Source organism: Struthio camelus, chromosome 3 (assembly GCF_040807025.1).
Source record: "Struthio camelus isolate bStrCam1 chromosome 3, bStrCam1.hap1, whole genome shotgun sequence".
Taxonomy (NCBI): Eukaryota; Metazoa; Chordata; class Aves; order Struthioniformes; family Struthionidae; genus Struthio; species Struthio camelus.
The window spans coordinates 80,272,753-80,294,537 of NC_090944.1; the positions used below are offsets into that span (position 1 = coordinate 80,272,753).

Genomic DNA, 21,785 nt, shown 5'->3' on the forward strand with positions numbered 1-21,785 from the left:
TTTACATGATTAATCAAGTGTCTTTTTCCTGCAATTCTAATCTCTTGATTTTGTTTATTTTACCTTTTTTTTTGTACTTTTGAGGGTGGCTGAGGGAAAGAGGACTGGAACACACAGAGATCCTGTTGGAGGATACCTCAGAAGTCAGTCATGAGCACAGTGAACTTAAAATCAGCATGATGATCAAATTTCCACTTACTTCAAAAGACCTTTATTATGGAAGGCTGCTTCTGTCCAGAGCTGAGACTTCTATTTCTGGTGAAAATCTGAAAAAAGAAAGTACCTCAGAAGCAGAGGATGCAAGCCTTCATTTTACAGTGAAGAATGTATATTCTGTCACTTCAGAAAGTAGAATCACGTGAAAGGTGGTTTCAGAAAATCTGTTTTTACACTAGAACCATTTTCTTAGTGCCTTCCTTTGCTTTTCAGTTTGCAGTAGCATGTGCACACTGAATGAAAGTTGTGTGCATTTATCTGATTAAGTGCTGTAGTCATTTATGCAAATTTGCTGCCATTTCCACAGCTGGAAATTTGCCCGTGAGGTCTTATGTACAGTGAAAATAGTTCACCAACATTAAAGGTTGTTCACATTGCACATGCAAATCTTTTTAGATGTGTTAGATGTGTTAGCTAAAAAGTCTTGTACTGGCCTTATTCTTATAATTTTTCTTAAATTTCTGCTGAAATTGTACAGGATCTATGCAGTTCACAAGATCATAACTCAAAATGAGATTTAACTTTTCATGCAGAAAACTGGCTTTGAACACAGAAATGCTTATTTAGAAGCTGCAACACTGACAACTGCAGTAAAGCTTTCTGTGTTGTTCTCAAGAGTCTTCTGAATGTCCTCTTTGTGGAAAATGTCATGGACTTTAACAAACACTTCTTTAATTTTCCAGTAATATGTCAAGCTCTGTATTTACCCCTGTGGGGAAAATAATTTTTCAGCTATCCTAGTGTAGTGGCATCATGTGTCTAAGTCAGGTGCAGCCATGCTAGCCACAACCAATAGACAGTTGTAGCACAAAATGGGATTCTTAGATGTTTCTCAAATACGTACAAATAAAAACAGTATGCTTGAAAAAGATAAAAGGTTTGCTGATGAGCTTTACATTTCGCTTTTTATAAAATGTTCTTAAAGGCTATAAAGTGCTCTTAATCATAATTTTAGTACAGCTCCTTAAAAACCACATGCAGACATCTCAAACTTTTCAATAATACATTACTGTCAGGCTTAATGTTTTGTTAGTGAACAGTAATGTTTGATTTAGAAATACAATTCCATATCTACTTGATATTGTAGAGACTTAAGCAGGGTTTCCTAAGGATACTCAGTTCACCATAAAATAATAAAAAGAAATCTCAGACATCCTTTATGAGCACACAGGCTGTCTGGCAAAGTCAAGAAAAGAATATTACTGTACACAAGGTAAGGTTTTTGTAATGGTCAGCCAAATTGCACAGTTTCAAGTTACATGAACATTCTCAGGGCAGCGTTCTGCTTTAACAGAACACTTAATGTCTGAACACTTTCTGCTAAGTTGGTAATGTTTGTTCAGAGAAGCTGTAGAAAGAGTGAAACGTCTGCGGAGTAGAAGACTGAACAGAAGAAAGGTATATGTACAGAAGAAACATACATATCCTGAAGCTCTTTGTTGAGTAGTAGTGACTTAATAGAAGAGCAGGAGGTTTTTCTGTAGACACTCAAGTCTCTCATCCCCAAAAAGAAAAATTTAGTGGATGTAATAACCTGTTCTCTGAGCCAAAAATTATGTGAACAGTAAAACTGTAAAGGTTACTACCAACAGGAGGACTGCCTTCTGTACAAGAATGATGGAATGGAGGCAGTGGGGTGTCTTAAGTGCTTCAAACTATTTATTAAAGAAATAAATTGCTTTCATGGTGTGATTCTGCCAGCTTGGTAATCAGAATGGGACCATCATAGTTAAAAGCAATGGCTCATACAGCTTGATGTAGGCAGCTAGGCTTTTAAAATTAAAAGCTCTAATGTATACATGCCCTTTTTTGGCTGAATTCAGCACGCTGAACACAGAGTCTGTGTACTGGCTTGGACAATCCATCAGCATGAGATATTCCTGCATTATGGGACAGCTTCTGCTTTGTTTTTAACTCAGGTATTCAGAGCTTCTCACTCTTCTCAAAAATCTGTTAAAAATTAAATTAAGTAAATCTGTTAAAATTGGGAGTTATAATTCAAATACTAGCATGACTACTGTTAGCCAGAATGGTTTTTAAAAATTTGTCTTTTGCGTTCATCTTTTCTTCCAAAACTCAAATTCTTAACAGTGCAAACATTTCAGACTTTCCATACTGCTGCAATTAATTGAAATTTTCTATGTAGACTGTATGTGAAGCAATTAAGGCATAATTAAGTTCTATTGTTACCAATAGTTTCTAATTGTTCTGCAATAGACTACAGATAGGCTGAAATAAGTAAATGGAGCCATTATGAGAGCAAAGGTAGCTCACTAAATTGCACTTCTTCTGGTAGACTCACTCTTCTCTATTATTTTACAGAAGTTTATTTGTGAAACATTGAATGGCTGTCATGACTCAGTGGCATAAGAGAGCATGTACCCATGTCAAGGGTTCTATAGGATAGGCAAAATAGTTTGAATGTCTTTGCTCTTTAATAAAGATTTTGTAGGTGGTCAACAGGCTTTAAAAGGGTGCCCTTGGCACCCCTGATTTCACTGCTTACTCAGCATTGCTAGAAGTTTATGGAAATCTTAAAAGCTCACAGACATTTGATAAAATCTCTTGATCCGTCTTCATTTACTATGTACACATTCCCTTAACACATTCCTTTAGATAAATGAAGGCATCACAAATAAAAGACTGACATTGTACTCAGGCTGTCTTTGCATTACCAGAACGGTACAAGTAGGTGTGAGGCAATTTAACTGGTGAGTGCCTCCAAGCTGCATTGCACTGTTCTGGTATACCAGTAAATCTGTTCTGAGAAGAAAAATGGTTTTAAAATTGATAGCATATCACAGATCATTAGAAATAACACATTATGGCGTTCTCAAAGGATTTTTGCTTGGTGTCTGGTGTTAAAAAGCTGTCTTATGTGCTAAAAATCCAATAAAGCACCTAACTCCTATAACAAAAATAGGATTTCAGGGACATCTCTCTCACTAACTTCTGCCCTTGGCTGTTTTAGGCAACTCCCTGTGCAGAGTGTTAGATACTCCACGTATCTAGTGAATGCCAGTTAAGACAGAGAAAACTGATGTTAAGTAACTGATGTAAGTAAGGTTATGAGAGATGAGTAGGACCACATCTGGGGCTGATATAAACTGGTATAAGCTTTCAATTTATGTGAGCTTCACAGTGACGTTTTGGTCCTTTTTTGGCAAAGTTAAAGGAAACAAAACAATGCAGAAGAGCTGATGTGTTAGATCACTCGAATAATGTATTTTAAGGGCTGAATTTCTTGCCTGCGGAGTAAATCACCCTTGATATCCTTAAGTCATTGACTGCTCCTTTCTGACGCAAGGTGATTTTCTCTCCTATAGCAGAAGTTTGAAAAAAGGACAGATTGCTTTAACTGATTCTGCTCCCATTCTACTCTGAAAGCTAAGCCATTATGTATCCTACCTGCAACAAAAGACATAATGCCACTTGCCTGCTGTACAAAAAAAAAATTTATGTGTTTATCTGCACACATCTCTTATGCGATATCTTTCTTTCAAAACAGACATTTGGTAATAGCTCCAGAAGATACAGTAAAAAATTCTCCACACCTAATGGAGTTTCAAGATGCTTCTCTGGCCTCCCAGTGCCTGAGCTGCTCCAGGGAATGCCCTTTTGATCCTGAGAGGGGAACAGAAATGCTTGCAAGAGAGCCTTGTGGAGGTGAAAGCTCCAGAACTAGCATGGGACTTTAGTGAAAAGTCCAGATAATTTGTGGGCCAGTTATGTCAGGCTTTTGAGGACAGGCAAGAAAAAGTCGTCTTGCTTCCTCAGAGGATAGGCGTCAGTAGGACCATTAAGGTGATGTAGCCCGTGTTTTGTGCCATGTCCAACAGCCTGGGAATTTCTGCAGAAAAGATTCTAAAACCTAAGTATAAGTCCTGTCGGACGTGGAGGACCAGGGAGGTGGAAGAGCTTGGAAACTACCATCTTTTCTTCTAGAAGAACTGTGGGGAGTTTGAAACGGCTGTAGTCAGTATTCGGTAGGGCTGCCCAGATGTAAGTGTAATAAATGAAACACTCCTTCCATCAGTCATTCCTTTCTGCACTCTCTCCCCAATATACTCCTCTGTACACAAGGGGATTTCTCCGATAATTACTCCTGAGTACCCAGTGGAGTAAGTGGTAATTACACTGTCTAAACACAGAAATAGAATTCTTTATGCTATCAATTCCACAACTGACAGTAAGCCTTACTCCAAATTTCTAAGGGCTTTTCAGTTTTCATATTCCTATAGTATTACAAGATTGAAGATACACATAGGGCAGTACAGACTTTCTTGCTTTGCAGCTTGTATGAACTACTTGTCTCTTAACAAGTATAATAAATAGTTGCTTTATCTACCCTGGGTTTCCTTTCCTCAGCTGCAGAGTGAGACAGCAGATGTTCCGCGAGATGAAATCTTTTCATGATTATGGGATTGCTCACAGGGCTGTAATACCTACCCACCCCCAAGAGAATGAGTCAGTCAAGCAAAATAGAATATTACTCTTATTTCCTACCAACACAAGTGGAAATCATAACACTTCTAGTAAACCATGCCACCAAGTGAAGGGAAAGAGCTAGATGCAAAACTGGCAGAAGGACCTTAAACCTATGGTGTGATGGTCTGAGACATCATCTAGAATACGAAGGATATTACTTCTGTTGGACAAAGACCCACTCCTTCACCACCAAATATTGCCAAGCTAGATGATCTCAGGAAGAATGAAAATGTTCAAAAAGCTAAAGGGCAAACACAATTCTTGGCAACAGGAGACTCAGTTTGTACCACCGTCCTAGAAGGTCTGCTTAATATCAGTTCACAATATTCTACTCCTTCGCAGTTATGTACTAACTTTTACACTTAGTTCCAGCAAAGTAATTTATCTCATCAGACTGACTTGCTGAGTTAAAGATTTTAAATTTCTTTGTCATACCTCAGACCAAGACACCAGATACAAAACCTCTGCCTACAGTTCAGGCCCTAAATATAGCCAAGAGTTAATATAATCCTGTTCCTACACTATAAATAATCTCATGGAATCAGTAAGAGTTTTGCATGGATGATGTCTAATATCTGCAAATGCAACATGAAACATGAAATCCAACCAAACTAAACATGGAACTAAAGTAACCACCCATCCTACTTCATCCTCAGTAAACATTTCTGTTTTGTACCACAGGATGTATTTTTCATATTTTTTGTAGACTTCAGCTGAGAAGCTCTCCAATAGAATTTAATACTAGCAAAAGAAAAGGGCTGATAACTTTGACTTCAGCCAATGGTTAAGCCAGATGAGTGAACACTGTTCACATATTTACTGAAAATACCATCTCATTTCTTGGATTTCCAGTCTTGCACTTTTTTGAGCAGGTTGCCTGTCATGCCAAACTGGATAATAGTTGGCGTTGTCAGATACAGCTAGGTTCAGACCGAACATCAGCTTCAGTTGTGGAAAAAGACAGAATATGGACCTGCAATGGATTGTATAGAACTCTGTCCAACTGTGCCAGTAAGATCTTTGCCCGCTATATAGGGAAGATAAGTGTAGTTCCACTACACAGTATGTGCAATCTACCCATGTTATCAACCCACTTCTAAATATAAGCACCTACAGCTCTATTCTGGCATCATATTAAACATAAATATCTTTTAGCCTCAATTAGCCAAACATGGCATTAGGGCTAGCATTCAAACTATCCATGGAAGTAAGTACACAGTTTGGGTGTTTTTTTTTTTCTCCTCATCAAATATAGCCTAGATAAATGTAGCTATAGCTATACCTGTAATTAAGGACTGCACTTTTCCTCCTCCTCCAAAGAATGCATTGTCAGTAAAGGCATGGGCCAAGCCCCTCCACACACTCCAGAGCAGAGCCAGAGCACAGGGAAGTGAGTAGTGCCACTCTAAAGACTGGCTAGCCTGTGGGCTCTAGCAGTCTTGGAGGAAACCATGCCTCCTGAAATGCTCTGCAATGCAGACCCGCATTCCCCACAACTTCTTTTGGTGACCTATGTTGACAGACTTGCCAGCCTCTGAAATGGTTGGCCATTGCTGTCCATGACAAAAGGTGAACGGCCAGGGAATGGTGAGTTCCAAAAGCTGCTGGGCAGGGCTGAAGACATGGGCCACTCCTATGAAATCACGCCTCTGACTCTGCCCCAGGATATGCCCTGTGCTCTGTATTGAGAATTGCAGTGACAGATTTGGCCTTTAAAAGCTGAGCAGCTCCCATCATCTTCATCATCACTTCATACCAGTTTAAGCAGTGACTGAAAAAAGTTGTCCCTGCTCTCCTGTGTCCTACCTGTATAACGGTGCTACTGTTCTGTTTCTTCCCTTGCTCTGGCCCAAGTTTGTATGTCTTCCCAGGGCCAACTAGACTGGAACTTGAACCCAGGTAAAATCAATTTCTTTTTTTAACCCTCTGGATTAGTTTTAAATGATGTCAATTCTCTTATCCAATTCACCAAGTACCTACCTAAATACTGCTGCCAGCAAAGCAGAGATGGGGGCAGCACAAGTGAGGTAATGAGTGACTGCGGAGGGAGAAAAGCGAGAGAGAACCGTTTCTTTCAGGTACAGTGACAGCTTATACTGGTTTAGAGCTATTGCAAAACTACAACAAAGTTATCAAAGGTTTTCATTATGTCAGTATGTATGACCATTATCCTGCCACCTTGTGTTTACAGTACAACAGATTCTAGCAATTTTTTAATAATGGTAATAGTACATTTTATATAAGTAGCTAAAATAGTGTAAGAAATGCATGGTTTTAGGTACACAGGTGGAACATATAGGTTGTTTTGATTCTGTAAAATTCAATTGATAACATAACAGCTCAGTGTTTCTTGAAAGATCGAGATTCCAGTTCTACAAACACCTAACTATGAGTAACCTCACTGGTTTCTGAGACTATTAAATTTTATGGTTGTATACAAATGTCTCTAGAATCTCTGTCTTACAAGTAGCAAACCTTCCCTGTCACAGTATCTCACTTTCATTCCTTTACCCATAGTCATTGCACCTGCTGAAGCAAATACCATTCACAGCATGACACAGCTATCTATGAAATAATTTAACTGCATCGAGCATAGTCAGCAAAGTTCAGTGCTGTAATTTGGAGAAAGTGATTCCATACTGTCACTGTTTGAGCTACATATTATGCTGCAATGCTTTTCCTTTCCTTCCTCTCTTGTAAAAATAAGGGTATTCTTTCAATTATGTCAAAGTATCCAGTGTTAACAACACGTGTTTACTGTTGATAGAAAAGTGAAGATTTTTTTCATTTAACAAAAAGTCATTTTATTTTTCAAGAGTTCAGCAAGTATAAACCATAAAAAGTAACATCAACAGCGTTAGCAGGTATTCTCATCACAGGTAGTTAACATCTGAAAATCTAGCTGAGCAGTAGAAGTGAGGAGGGTTGATTCCACTTAGATCCAGATCATTCCACTTAAAACCATCATAAAGTGGTTATTCGTTGTTTAACTTGATCAAACACTTCAGAAATTAATTGATTCTATTCAGTGACTGTGTACACTGAAGAAACCAGAAAAGTCAGCTAACTACACAAGAAGCCGAAACTACCACTGACCCTGAGATTTGCAGCATGAGTTGGAGTGCTGAAGCTTAGTATTCTTGTTATATGTGGCTGTGCATAAACTATGTATGAAGATACTGTTACAGGAAAAGAACTTCAGGAGTTTTACGGGTCATGTAAATCCAAACTTTTACAGCTGCAGCTTGAATGCATATCAACTGTGTACACCCATCTCTCAGGTGCATCCTTTTAGTAAATATCCATTTAGTATCCAGGCTGCAAATGAACCAGAGCCTGCCTTTCCCCAGCACTCCTGGCTGCAGCACGATGCCTGGGAGGGTGCACAGGAGAGTGCATGCTGCTCACACTCAGATCTCTTCTACCAACCTCTGTTTAAAACTGGGCTGCTTTCTATAGTAAGCTATTTAGACATTTTTCAGAGGCAAAAGTACTAAATTAATTCTAATTTACATATGCTTGTAATAACTGTTGCTCTGGGGAAACTGAAAGTTGTTGCACAAAGAAGATGTGCACCATTAGAAGAATCCTGACTTCTAAACCTTCCTAAATAACTTAGCAATGAATGTTTTAACTTCTTTTGAAAACTTTAAGTAATGCATAGAATATTACTTCCAGCTGCACATTGAAAGTTGCTGGAAAGAAAAATGTCTTGGCCTAATAAAACCTAGGAAAGACTGGCAACGAGCAAAATAAAATCTGTGGCCAGAAAATAGTCCCAAAGTTGGAAAAGTATTTTGGAATTACATATTTATTATTCCTTGAATTTACAGAAAATAACTGTCAAGTAACAAAACTCCCAGTTATGACATTTATTATAATCTTGGCTCATCGTTAGCATACAGCGATTACTGGCCCTGACTTTTATATCACTTATATCAGTTTCATTGGTCCAACATCAACCAGCGAAGTCACTACTTAAAGCAAAAAAGACCACTTCTCATCTCAAAGTGAATAACCATCTTACCATATTTTTAGTGCAATGGAAAAAGTTGTGATAGTCATATGGCAATTAACAACTCAGTCTGTACCAAGTGCTTCATAAGCTGTGTAGCTTGTTATTCAGAAGGGTAATAAACAGTTGTTTTAGTCCAGTCAAAGTGATTAGAATAGCTGTGATTCTGAGGCACTGTGGCAAAAGCTTGTTACTAGACTGTGGTCTTCCAGAAACTGTTTTGATCACAATAGAACTATTATTTAGCCAGCACAGTTGCTGGTCACGTGCTTTTGTTGCCACAAGCTGGGAGAATTAGTAGAATTAGACATTACTGTAGAAATGTGAATGTACTTTCTGACTGTCTGTAGTAATTCTGTACATCTCTTATGTCTGTGTTCTTATAGCCGCTTGGGCACTGAAGTAGCTGAAATGAGAAAGAGGCAGCAATCACAAAACGAAGGAACGTCAGCTGTGTCTCAAGCACCCGGAAACCAAAGGCCCAACAACACATGTTGCTTTTGTTGGTGCTGTTGCTGCAGCTGTTCATGGTATGTCATGTAGTCTATTTGCTTCCATATCCAACGCAGGTAAACAACGAGAAAGGAAAGGGCCAGCTACCGGGAACATACAAACTTCTGGGAGAGGATTACTCCCGAGAGGCACATTTTAACATTTCAGACAAAAACTTTACTAAACATTCCCTGATTTAATTGAGTATGTTGTGAGGGGGAAGAGGAAACAAGAGTAAATTCAAGCTATCTTTACCTTACTTAAACCATAACTAAATGAGAAACTTTCAGTCATAAAACCAATATGTGTGAGAGACTTGATATTGAACATTTTATGTTTTGCATTCAGAATATTTTTCCCTGCTGTTTTTATTGTTTTATCTTTTTATATTGCCATTCTCTGCATTCAGGAAGGAGAGAGGGAAATGGTCATAAATGTGAATATATGGTCACCTCTTTTTTGTATTTGTCAATTTACCTTACCTATTATGCTATCTCCAGTCTGAAATATATGTACTCTATTTTGAAGCTTTTAAGAGCTCTGTGATTCTTGGAGTGCCTCCACAGCAATATATAATACCATTATATACTTGTACAGCCTAGGCCCATTTAATCCATATTAGAGCAATTATTGCTTTAAAATGTAGGGTGCCCTTTCAGCTGCCTTAATAATTATTTTTTGCTGTTAATATCTTGACTTTGTGAGGTTTGGGCAGTTAGGCTTTTGAGGATTTTTTGGTAAAGTAAACTGGACTGAGCATGGAGAAATGTCCATTTAAATCAGTTTATGGATTAAGTCAGAAACCTGGGTCAAAGGGGATAGTGACACCACTTGCCTCCTCTAAAATCAAAAAGATAGAACAGATGATTTAATAAGTCTCTGAGCTCTGTCTTCTGTGATCCTGTAGCTGAAACTCCAAGGATAGCGGAGAGCTGGGACAAAACTTTGAAAAAGTCAATATGAAACCTTTCAGAATCTGAGTTAATTTGTAATTTGTTCTGATGCTAGATTTGTCTGGTAAATTTTCACTGTCTAGGTGAAATACAAATTATTGCTCTTGCCTCAATTGTTCACCTTTAAAAAAATTACAAAAATAATTTTAAAAAGCTACATAATAAACTTGACCGGTCACTCATTATATAGGTGATTCTAGGCAGGTAATTTTCTAGGGGCATATAATAGGAAGGCATAATAGATAATTGTACTGGTTCCTCTGGCTTTAGTATAATTACATGCTTTCTCTAGTTACATAGGCTTTTGTGTTTGGAGTAGCATAAATTTCTCACAAGACACTTCTCTGGAAATGTTACTCACTTAATTATTGGTGATGATAATGCTTTAACAGCCAGTATTAAGATTAGTAGACATTTCTTTCTGCTCTTCTACCAGCTGGTGTGATTGCAGACAATTCTTATATCACTAACTTCTTGATGCCTCAACTTCCTCACTATTCACGGAGAAAAAGACCTACTGCTTGCTTATCTTGGGGGATGGGGCTATGCATAGGCTATGCAGCTTTTAAGAGAAGCTATCACAGGTATCTGTTTGAAGAGCTAGTTCATTTGTTCATATCTCCAAACAATGTGTTACATTTCTAAAAATATCTTTTGAGAATCCTGTGATGTTTGTTTTCCTTTGTTCTACGCTTTGTTAAAATCAGAATAGGCATTAAGTCTTCTGTTTGCATAAAAGCACAGGCAAATATTCACACCTTTGTTTGGGGAAATAGTACCTTGACTAATAGACGCTTGTTAACAGCAACAGGTGGGATCCAAATTATTCAGCACATCCTAATAGAAAGATTTTTTTCCCTCTAATAATTCCTTCTTAAAGGTAAAAAAAAAAAAAATACCATCACCGATGATTTTAAGGACAGTAAGGTGTTCAGCTTACAAGGACAAAGCAGGGCTGATTACCAAGGTTTGCTCAAATCGGACAAAGTGGAGAATAAACAGCCTCCTTAAGTTGGCCTTTTTTTTTTGAATAAGTATGGTCAGGATGTTGTCCAGCTAGCTTAGACCCTGAACTGGTGCCTGATCATCAGTAGCCAAGGAAGCAGTCCTCTTTAGTAGAGATAAGTGTTTCTGAAGTACCCATAGGAAAAGCTGAGCTGCCTGCTTCAGAGGTGGATAAGATCTCCCTCCAGAGGTCTTCTAAAGCATCTTCCTCTCTCTGTAGACCAAGGATAGATCTTAGGTGCTTACTTCAGGAAGACTGTTTCACTAATGCATCTAACATTTAGGCACAATTCAGGTGCCTAAGGTGCCGGACTGAATTTCATTCCATATCTTAGGCTTCCACAAAACACCACTCCCACAGAGGACAGAAGAAAAGACCTTCTCACTAGGTATAATTTAAATTATTTGGGTAGCCTGAGAATTGCAAAGCTTGCAGTAACACTCCTAATGTGATAGTCTTTAATTTCCTCAATGGCACTGTTTCCAGAGAGCTGTGCTATTAACATTTAGCACTGCGGCTTTACCATTTGGAGATCCACCTGGAGATGCAGAAGGAGAAACACAGCTTCATAGACTAATGGGATATCCCCCCCCACCACCTTCTTTAACAATACATTAGTTCAGCTTCCGGTGCAGATGTAAATTCAGTCATTCTCTAGCCTGTATAAGTACAAATACTTATAAACCCCATTTTTCCAAAAAAAAAAAAAATCTCAAAACCCTAAAACAGGGAGGTAGGCTATTCTGCCAATTTTATTTTGTTTCCTTTTATGTCTTCCACCCAGAGCAGGAGTAGGATCTTTTCTTCCTCTCTTCCCCTCATAAGATGCTACAGTGTATATTAAACCTCTAGGACACTCTGATGCCTGATAATCCCTCTTCTTTTACTATAAACAGAAGACTCAAAAGATATCTAGCATCTGTCCTACAAGAGATCCTAGCAGCACATGAATCTGGGAGACTTGAAAAGTCTTCCTTGGGATAAGTTAAGGTGATCACACAACTTTACTCTGTTCTGTAACTTGATTCACATGTCCAAGCCAGAAGGTCCAGAATGGTCCCTAAAGGCCACCATTAAAACAGCCACTGAGGACTCCCAGAGAATTCCTGCCCTGCAGAAGAGTGAAAGGTACTCGCACATCGAGCAGCTCTAAACTGTACCCCATACAAAAGCTAAGCCTGCCATTTGATTTGATGTGACCCTGCTATGACTAGTTTCCCACACCCAAGAGATCCCGGGGAAGATAGGGTATTTGCCAGCTTGGCAGTAAACAAGAGTTGCTGTTGGCAAGAAACCTCTTCCCTCCAGTTCTTACAACTTGCCTAGGACTGCTGTGAGCGGAGTCTGAGACTTCTTCCTGCTGACCTTGTTACACAAATGTTTGTCTTTATTTAAGGGAACATTTTCCTTTCATGGGGCTAGCAGTTGGTTTGGGCCTATAAAAAGATATTCATTAATATGAGATGACAGATACGGTCCTAAAAAGCAGTTTTAAATTATGTTAGTATTTTACCTCTTACGGTGTTCAGTGTTTTCCTCATCCCGACATACAGAGGTAGCACCGCTAGGGTTAATTTGTTCAGGACAGGACAGAATGTACATTTTCTGAAGCCTGATTAGCAGCTGGCTGAAATATCTGAATTGGATATAAGTTTGCAAATGTGGGGCGTGGTGCTCTAAATGAATCATTTTTTTCACTCTTCCCACCTCCCTAGTACTTGGAGATGAATAATTGTTTTCTAACATATTCAGCATTAGTTTGCCGTGGAAAAATTATGTCTAAGCTTTGCATGACTCTACAGAAGGTTGCAGTCACGGCTGCTTTATCTAACTATGGCAGAAAGTTTGGAGGAGAGGGTAAAAAAGAAAGAATGGAAAAAAAAAACAATTTAGTGTAGTAAATTACAGCCACATGTTCTGAAATATGTGGAAAACAAAATCTATATTCTGTTTCCCATGCCTGTCCTCAGCAGAGCTTTTACACTAGAAGTAGACTAGAGGTAGTCTTGTATGAAAAGACTCACTGAAGCTCCAGGATTTTGGTAAAACTTTCTGCAGGCAGGAAAAAAATTCTTTATCTTTGCAAGAAAAAGCGCTCGTTTTGAAAAACATTTTTGGCTTTCAAAACTATTTTTTTATTTATAGAGCTATTTTTTTTTATTTGTTTGCCTCCCTGAACACGTAGACAACGTCTCAAACAGATGTACTCAACTCCCTGCATTCTATTTTTTCAAAACATCAGAGCTGAGAAAAGCAAATACAGAGAAGTATGCTGGGAATTATTGTACTCTAGCATAATATATGGAAGTACAGGGGACTGTAACTGCATTTTAATGAAACAGAAGCTAATATTTTTAAATATATTTAACAGGAAAACATGTTCCATTCTAAGCCATTTTATACTTTGAAAAATCTTAGAAAGTTCCTCCAATTGTTATCATTCTCAGTGACTGTGTAACAGAGGTCAAAGGTGAAAACTTTCTCTCTCTTTCCTGGAGAATAATTTCTTCTAAGAGGTAATGGGCCTAGCTAGCACAGGACTTCATACCTATATAGGACAGTATCCCTTGCTTTGCCCCGGGTAATCATAGTGTAATGATCGGCGCTGGTGCTTCCTTAGGAAAGCAGCATCTGACAGGTAGAATTTAGAGCTGGATAAAATTCACTACGTGACCTGTCACACATGCTGCAAAAACTGGTATTCCAGAGACTGTCTCTTCAGATCATTTGATCTCTGAACCCACTTATTCTACAATCTAAGGCCATCAACGAAAGCTCTCTGGCAAATGTTCCTTTTCTCACTGCAATGTACTATGGTGCGAGTTTGGGGCAGAGACTTAAATACTTTATCCTGAAAAATGGGCCTCTCAGGGTTCCCTGAGCTACTTAAAATAAAAAAAATATAAATTCTCAGCATTTGGAAAAACAAGCTGAAGACACTCTAAAAATAAATAGCTTGTCGAGTATTTTTTTTCATACTTTGATAAGTTATGTTAATAATACTTATTAAATAACATTCAAGGAAAGCATTTGTTTCCCCTTTAAAGTAAAGGAAAGCAATGATCTCTAAAGTTAAAAAATCAGAGGGGAGAAGCCTACCTTCCTAAGGGGTATGATATTTAGCAGATTCACTTTGCTTTATAATGCAGACAGGGCATGTCATTTTATCAGAGTTGTATGGATGTTTTGTTCTTTAGGGCAGGATGGGGACAGGTGGCTCTGTGCATGCTTGTTTACACACTTCTCCCGGGGCATCACAGTCTGACTTGCCAACCTCTGGCTTGGGCCCTTCTGTGACACTGTGCCAGATTGTCAGTTTTAGCCTAATAATTCCTGGAAGCCTGCCCTCTCCTTGAGCCAGAACACAAATATGTCTCAGATACAATTCAATACAAGTCTAATCCTGAGACTTCAGAGGTGGCAGGTAAAGGCAGGTTTGACCCCTTCTGCACCTCCCCGTGAAGCAGGTATGAAATTCTGCCGTTCTAAAGAGAGGAGTACATTTCTTCTATGTAAATGATGCCACAAGGTGTAAAGGCATGACGTATGGGGTCTCAGACATACTAATTAAATGCAGTGAGCTACTTCTTGCAGTAATTTTTCCTGCAGTTGTTTCTGAAGAATAAGATGTGAGTGCAGAAAGTAAAAATGCTACCAACAAGCCAAAAGAACTACACAAATAAAATGTACAAAAACAGTTGAATGTAAAGTCTACTAAAGGAAGTTTAAGTTTTTTAATCTATTATATGTCATGAGAGCCTACCTTGGTCACAGTGTTCTAAAAATGAATGGTCGCTGTTCTAAAATATGCAAGTCCTTCTGATCTCCCCTAATCAAATAACAGCCCAGAAAACTCTTCCTCTTGTCTTCTTCACAGCCTCATGACACCTACCCCCAAAGTACCCTGCATAAGGTCTTGCACACTTCTGGAGCCCGTGCAGGTGCTGTGAGCCGTTGCCTTACACAGAAGGAGCAGGTTTCCATGGGTTATTTGCCACACAGAAGCAACTTTGGCGTAGGTCTTTGCCTTGTGGAACATGTGAAGTAAATCAAGATTATACACTCCTCTAGGAAAAAGCAGTAAGCTACATACTGCACGTATTTTGGCAAGTTTCTGCAAAGGTGTAGTCAGTAAGGTGTTACTGATCTACAGCAAAATTGAGATGGAAACACAAAATGGGCCTGTCCAACATACTAAGCAGATGTTCAACATATAACATTTATAAAATAAAATGTCAGCCAAGAGCTCTAGTTTGAAAACAACAACAAAAAAAAATTATAAATTGAGCCTATCTCCATGTAAACTGATAAATGTTTCTATTTTCAGAAGTATGAGGTAAACTTGTTTCTCCTCACAACAAAATAGAAGTCTAATGTGAAGAATGGTGTAACATCTTATAACGCATCTAGTCAGTTAGCTTAGGTTTACGTGCCAGTGGTAGAATCATCATTAACACACGGAAGAGCACTAAGCTTTCTAGGCCAAGCTTTACTAATATTAGGACTTGATCCTTAAGATTTTACACTTTGAAAGTTCATTTAATTTTGAGCAACAAATGGAGGCTCATGCATTTATTGACTTTTTTACCGATCTACGATAACACCAGCAAGTTAGAGAATGGGTGGAGCATAAACATAATATATTAGCAAATGTTTGATAAATGTTTCTGAAGCTTCACAAACCAAATGCATAGATTCTTGTGTCTAATACTGCTAAGATAAGGAACCCTCATCAGTCTAAAAGCAGAGTCTAACTGCAGAAAATAGGCCTATTTCAAGCAAATAATTCTGCAAGGGAAATTGGAATGCAAAGAAAGATCAGCACTGCAATCCTCCTAAATTGAAGAATAAATACACGCTCAGAGGGGATTTGGGATTACACAAGCCTCGTTCTAATTCAGCCATACGTAAGATGCTGACAGTAGCTCCTTAGAAGGAGATAGCAAATTAAAAATCTAGTTAACTTTAGAAAATGTTCTTGATTCAGCCCTGGTGCAGCATGCAGAGTGTATTCAGGGACAGCTGGTCCTGAGGAGGGCAGGGGGAGGGAAAGCAATGGCAGAATCCCTTCCACAGGGTAAAGCAGCTTGATAACTCCTCAGAGCTGCTGAAGAGATGGATTGCTTCAGGACGTCGGCATCTTGGCTCCCTCTCACCGCTCGCTTGCTTTTCCCACCTGCTTGTGCCAGAGTGTTATTCAGCTTGATGCCTGTGAAACAGTGGCTGAAGAAAGATTTGTCATGTCATGACAGATTTTCTGTCACTAGCACACAGCTTCTGTGCTACCGTTTGTGTGATTTTCAGCTTTTAGGAGCTTTGAGCCTATGAAAGCTCCGCAGACGGGGTTCGAGGTTCTTTTTTTTTTTCCTTATTCCAAATTTGACAGTTAGGTAATTACACTGAGATGCATTAACTTAAAAGTCTATAGAGAGACATAAAAATGCAGAAGTGGGTAAGAGTTCAAAATGGGTCTAGATCAAAATGAAAGCTGAAATAAGGCATGTTGATAGATGGTGTCATTTTAAAGGAGCAAAGCCAGCTTTGCAAATTCTCAGAACTTCATTCGTTGTGGAGAATAATAAGGACTTAAATCACGCAAAAACAAACAAAAATCTTGCCTAAACTAAACACTAGCTACATCTATACTAGTAAACTAAACAGATTCAGGGTACAGTATGGGCTCAGGCAATCATCCGTACTGTTAAGCTGTTAACGATGTTAACTCCCTGGCAGACTATTGGCTAGTGCCAAAGTGCAAAGTCTCAGGCAATGACCTGTCACAGATGCAGAAACCCTGCTTTGGAGATGGGCTTTATGGACTTGAGCTGTGCTGTGCCAGTTAGCCTCAGGGCCAGAGAACTCTCCTAGCCCATTTTACTTGCAAGAATAAATGTAGCCTATAGTTCCCAGCTGAAAGGGAAAAAATTAGGCTACTTAAATTTGTTAGCAACAAAATTTCCGTCTTACAAAGGTTTATTTTTTAACCATGTGTCATTCCAAATCAGTTTAAAATGTCAATTAAAACAGGAATAAATGTCTTGGGCTTTTAAGAGAAAAAAAAATGAGAGAAAGTATCATAGAAGTGCGTCTGTACCCCAAGTAGATAACTTATAAGATGGAGATCCTCTACGCTAGAAAAGTGGGTCAGATAATCATTATGTAAGGCAGGAAGGCAAAGGAGATGAGAATCTTGTCTAGTCGTCCTCAGTAATTCCCTAGCACAAACATTTATCTGGATGGCAATTCTGGCTCTTGCAAAGGAGCTGATTTAGGGCCTGATATTGCCAGATGCTGAGCACCCATTATGGAGAATAATGGATACCTTCAACTCCTTTTGATATCCGTGGTGAAATCACTTGCCAGCTCAGGGCCTTATCTAACAGAAAATTTGAAAAATCGCACTTAATTTCCATCCAAACAGAGGCCTGTCTGTAATATATACAGCCAAGGAGGACAGGTTTCAATCAAGCTTGTTAAGTGGACGTGTGCAGGGGGAAGATGCCCCGTCTCACTTGATTATAATGTTAGTAAGTGCACACTGGTTTGGTCCAGGTTAATTTCATAAGGAAAGGTGTTTTATAACATGGTAGGAATTATACTTTTCACAAGTAGAAAGACCTCTTTAACTGAAGAAGTTTATAACACCTTTATAACGCCTTCATAATACCTTATGAAAAAAAAAGTGTGCATTAAGTATGAATGTTCCCACGGGTCTCTTCCCATTAGAAATAAGTAATAAAAGGGGCAATTCTAATCAGGCTCAATTCTTTACTCATGCTGCTATTTCCACCTTTGCAAACCCAGGAAAATCAACAACACTAAGGAAACACTGACTGAGCCTATTTATCAGAATAAATTGAGATTATTAGGCTTGCTTGCCAAAGGGTTGGAGGGCTTTTATTCATCCAATCATACTTTCAAACAATATAATTTCTATTTCTTTGAACGCTAGACAACTGCCTTTTTTGATTGTCTCAAATACATGAAGGAATTGCTTGCAAATAGCCTTAGCCAGATTGTCTAGCAATTAGAAGTTTCCATTGTACAGGACAGAATATAAATGGTAATATTATTCTGACGGAAGAAACGAAGCTGACGGCTAGACTAGTGATCCACTGGATGACCTGACAAGAGAAATACACCCTTGAGTCAAATCTTGCTAAAGTAAAAACTAGCCCTACAGTAATGAAACAAAGATAGAATAATTCCATTAAGAATCAGTAGTAGGTGAACCTACTCAAATTGCAGCAGTGGGTTGCTTAGCTATAGAGAAAGAACATTCTACATCTGAGAACAAAATCTCAAAAATTTGTCCTAGAGGAGTCTCAAAGTTTCCAAAAGATGTAATAGCTTCTAGGGTGATTACCATTATGTAGAAGTAATATAGTCTCTTTGAAATTGCATCCGATAGAAAAGATATTTTTTTAAATCATAAACTTTGGGAAGGATAAAATATGTCTAAGAAAAAAAGAGAGTTTAGGAAAGTCAGATTACTTTAAATCTCTAGATCTTTTCTCTCTTGCACAGTTGCAACTTTTGCTCACTGGTAGTCTGCGTTCAAGGGAATTATTATCTTTTATTTCAGAAGTTCAAGTACAGTGCAAGGAGTTTCCATCTGTCTTTGGATACCTGCTGAGCCGCAATATCTGTAGCTAGATAGATTAAATCAGGCACAGAAGAGCAGAGGAGGAAAGCAGTTTCAGCGAGCCTGGTCTTTCTGAAAGGCTGTCCATTAAAATGACCTATCTGCTTTCACACACCCTTAAGCCTACATTTACCCTCATTGACCTTGAGAGAATTTCCCTCCTTCACTCGGGAAAAATAAGTCATTCGGAAGCATAAATATTGTTACACTGTTTAAAATAGCCCCCAAATCTATGATTCAGTTGCCATCTTTCTTTAAACATGATCCTGATAAATGTGTTTGACTTGGCAAAGACTAAACTCGCATCTTAAATATCTGCAAATCAGTTGCAGTTATATTTGTGGGTACCTTAGAAGAATGTCCCTTTTGTCAGGGCAAAAGGGTTACTAGCAGGTTGGTTTCCCCACTACCAAGCAGCTTCTAGACCTATCCTAAAAGAAGAAAGAATCACTAGAAAAGTGATATCAAAGATCAAACCACAAATAATAGAAATCTAGGATGAAAAACATATCGACACACAGATTTTTGATTCTACAGGATATTGCTTTCAAATGCTTCATGAGGTCCACAAATTTGAATGTATGTTGTCATACTAAATTTATACTGACCCCCTCCACTTTTATGGGAAATACAGCAGGAGGATCTAGTTCATGGCTTTAAAAAGGGACTGTTACAGTGACTGTCCCTTATGAACCCAAAAGATTACCAGATTTTAGATCTATTACATTGTAAACTGCTAAATATACAGTAAAAGGAGTAGAATGCTGTAGATTTGCCAAAACCTTTTTAGGTACTTGCTTTACTGGACACATCCCTCTATGACTTGCTTTAGCTCAGTGTTCATGTTTTAGTAAGGATCATCTACCCTCACAGTGGCATGTGAGATGCAGTTTAATAACCTTATGTAATGATCTTACATAAACTCCAAAATCTTGGCCAAGGCTTCCCATTAACAAAGCGATTATTATATTCTTAAGCACTAGATCACTTGAGTTCAATTCTGCTTTTACTCAAGCTGAGGAGTAGCACAACATAAATAAGGATGTCAGAACAGAGCTAAATGTCTTAACTGACTAGGCCTTAATAACCTGAGATGCTCCAGATATCTTAAACTTTAATTTCCCCAATCTCCTTTTTCCTTTATTATTCACAGTTAAATCTGTGATGACTTTGACCAATTACACTGAGTCCAGCACAGTATTAAGAAAGTAAGCTATCGCAAAAGCAATAAGAAATTCAGCCTGCTCTCCCCCACCTTCAAAGTGTGCCAGCGTACACATCAAATCTCAGATTAGGCCAAGAGGTTTCTTTTTTTTCAAGGGGAAGTTCATAATTTTGAACCGAGAACAAACAGGTCTTATCATAAGCCTTTTAACACAAACAAACCTGAGTTCAGATATTCACAAGGAAAAATAGGACCCTCTTCATTTATAGTATTTTTTTAAGTATTTCTGAACTTTCAAATTTCTCACAAATTTCTCTTTATTCCTAGCTCCAAACACTTCACAGGCATACTCTCAGCTCAGCTCTTCTAGAAATCGCAAAATTGGTTTAAGGAAGCAAGGATACCTAAAAAAATACAAGAAACAAATTCAATTTTTGTTATGTTTTAGGATTTTGATGCTTTAAGGTTGCACTCGCAAGTTTTTCTCCACAATTCTGAGCATAAAAGTACTTCTAAATGAAAGGTGAGATTGTTAAGTATTTGCAGGGCTGTAAGAGATGAGGTTCTAAGAAACTTTGCATAGCATGAAATTAAGAGTTATATCTGCTAGATTTTCTGATTAACTACTTTCCTATTAGAAAATCTCTTTTCCTGTAATCCAAGATTATTGGGAAAAAATCTACTATGGTAAAATGTGGTTTTTAAGTGTTTTTTAAAGTTAAGCATTTTAATAAAGTTAATATGTCATTTAAATGTATTATTTGATTATAATCATGAGTTATAAAATTAATTACAAAAGACTAGTTACAACAGCAGTTGCAAATAACCAAGATTCCTGCTTGTTTTATATTATAATTTAAAGAGAATTATTTTTAAAAGTGTCAAAACAAACCATGACATTTCATGAATCTGAAACTTTCAGAAACGCAATTTTGTGAAAAATGTAGGGTTTTAAATGCCATATAGAGTTAAATTATTTTTAACTGTCAAAACTGTATGAGACATATATACAGTTTCAGTCAGCTGTACTGCCCATAACACCATAGTGGAAAGGCCTGTGAAATAGCTTCTGCATCCATTCTGGGACAGCAAAAATCAGACCAGAAAATTTCCACCTTGAGCTCCCCGTTGGCCCACAGGATTTATGGTATGCAGAAAGGTGCATATGGGAGCCAGAAGTCTGCCTGCATTTACTATTACTGGATCTTGAGCAGACACTAAGCTTTTCAGTTGAAAGCACATTCTCTGCACAAACAAGTGCCCAGCCGTCTGTTACATACTGTTTCTCAGCTGTGTGCTCTACAAACAAAGAGATGGAAAAAGGGAAAAAATCTGAAGTATACCAAACTACAGCATAGCAAAGTGAATCAAGGGGAAAAAAATACCACCAAGGAAAATTGGAAAGGAACAAATTGAATGTGTTCTAGCCATTGGAAGAGACTAAGCATCTGTTTTTATCATTTGTTTAATTTTTATTTTACCTTTTGTGATCTACAAGAAGGTAAAAAAGGTCAGTGATCATTGAGGGTTGTACAGTTACAGGCCAGAATGATGAGATAAAAATGTAAGCTGAACGCAAGAGCTGGGAGGTTTGTGACTGCATATTCCTCCCCCCCGTGAACCTCTGAAATATTGGAGGTTTTTTAGCAGTCTTTTAAACTAGGATGCTAACCTTGCAAATACTTGCATTAATTAAAAAACAAAACAAAATACACACTTTCTTTTTTTCTTACATGAGCTAAAGCTTGAGGCAGAATCAGGCCTCAAGTTTATAAACTCTTCTTGCAAATATGTTGTTTTTCAGT

The 21,785-nt window shown here is 38.1% G+C and overlaps 1 protein-coding gene across 3 annotated transcripts in view; it reads left to right on the plus strand.

The window, feature by feature from the left end:
* The window catches only part of RGS17 (regulator of G protein signaling 17), a 71,122-nt gene that overhangs the window by 36,677 nt on the left and 12,660 nt on the right, over positions 1-21,785 (plus strand). For all 3 annotated transcript variants that reach the window (XM_068938675.1, XM_068938677.1, XM_068938676.1), the window contains exon 2: positions 9,106-9,249. In XM_068938675.1, coding sequence (XP_068794776.1) covers positions 9,131-9,249 — 119 coding nt within the window. In that variant the 5' untranslated portion in view covers positions 9,106-9,130. The remainder of the gene's footprint in view (positions 1-9,105; positions 9,250-21,785) is intronic.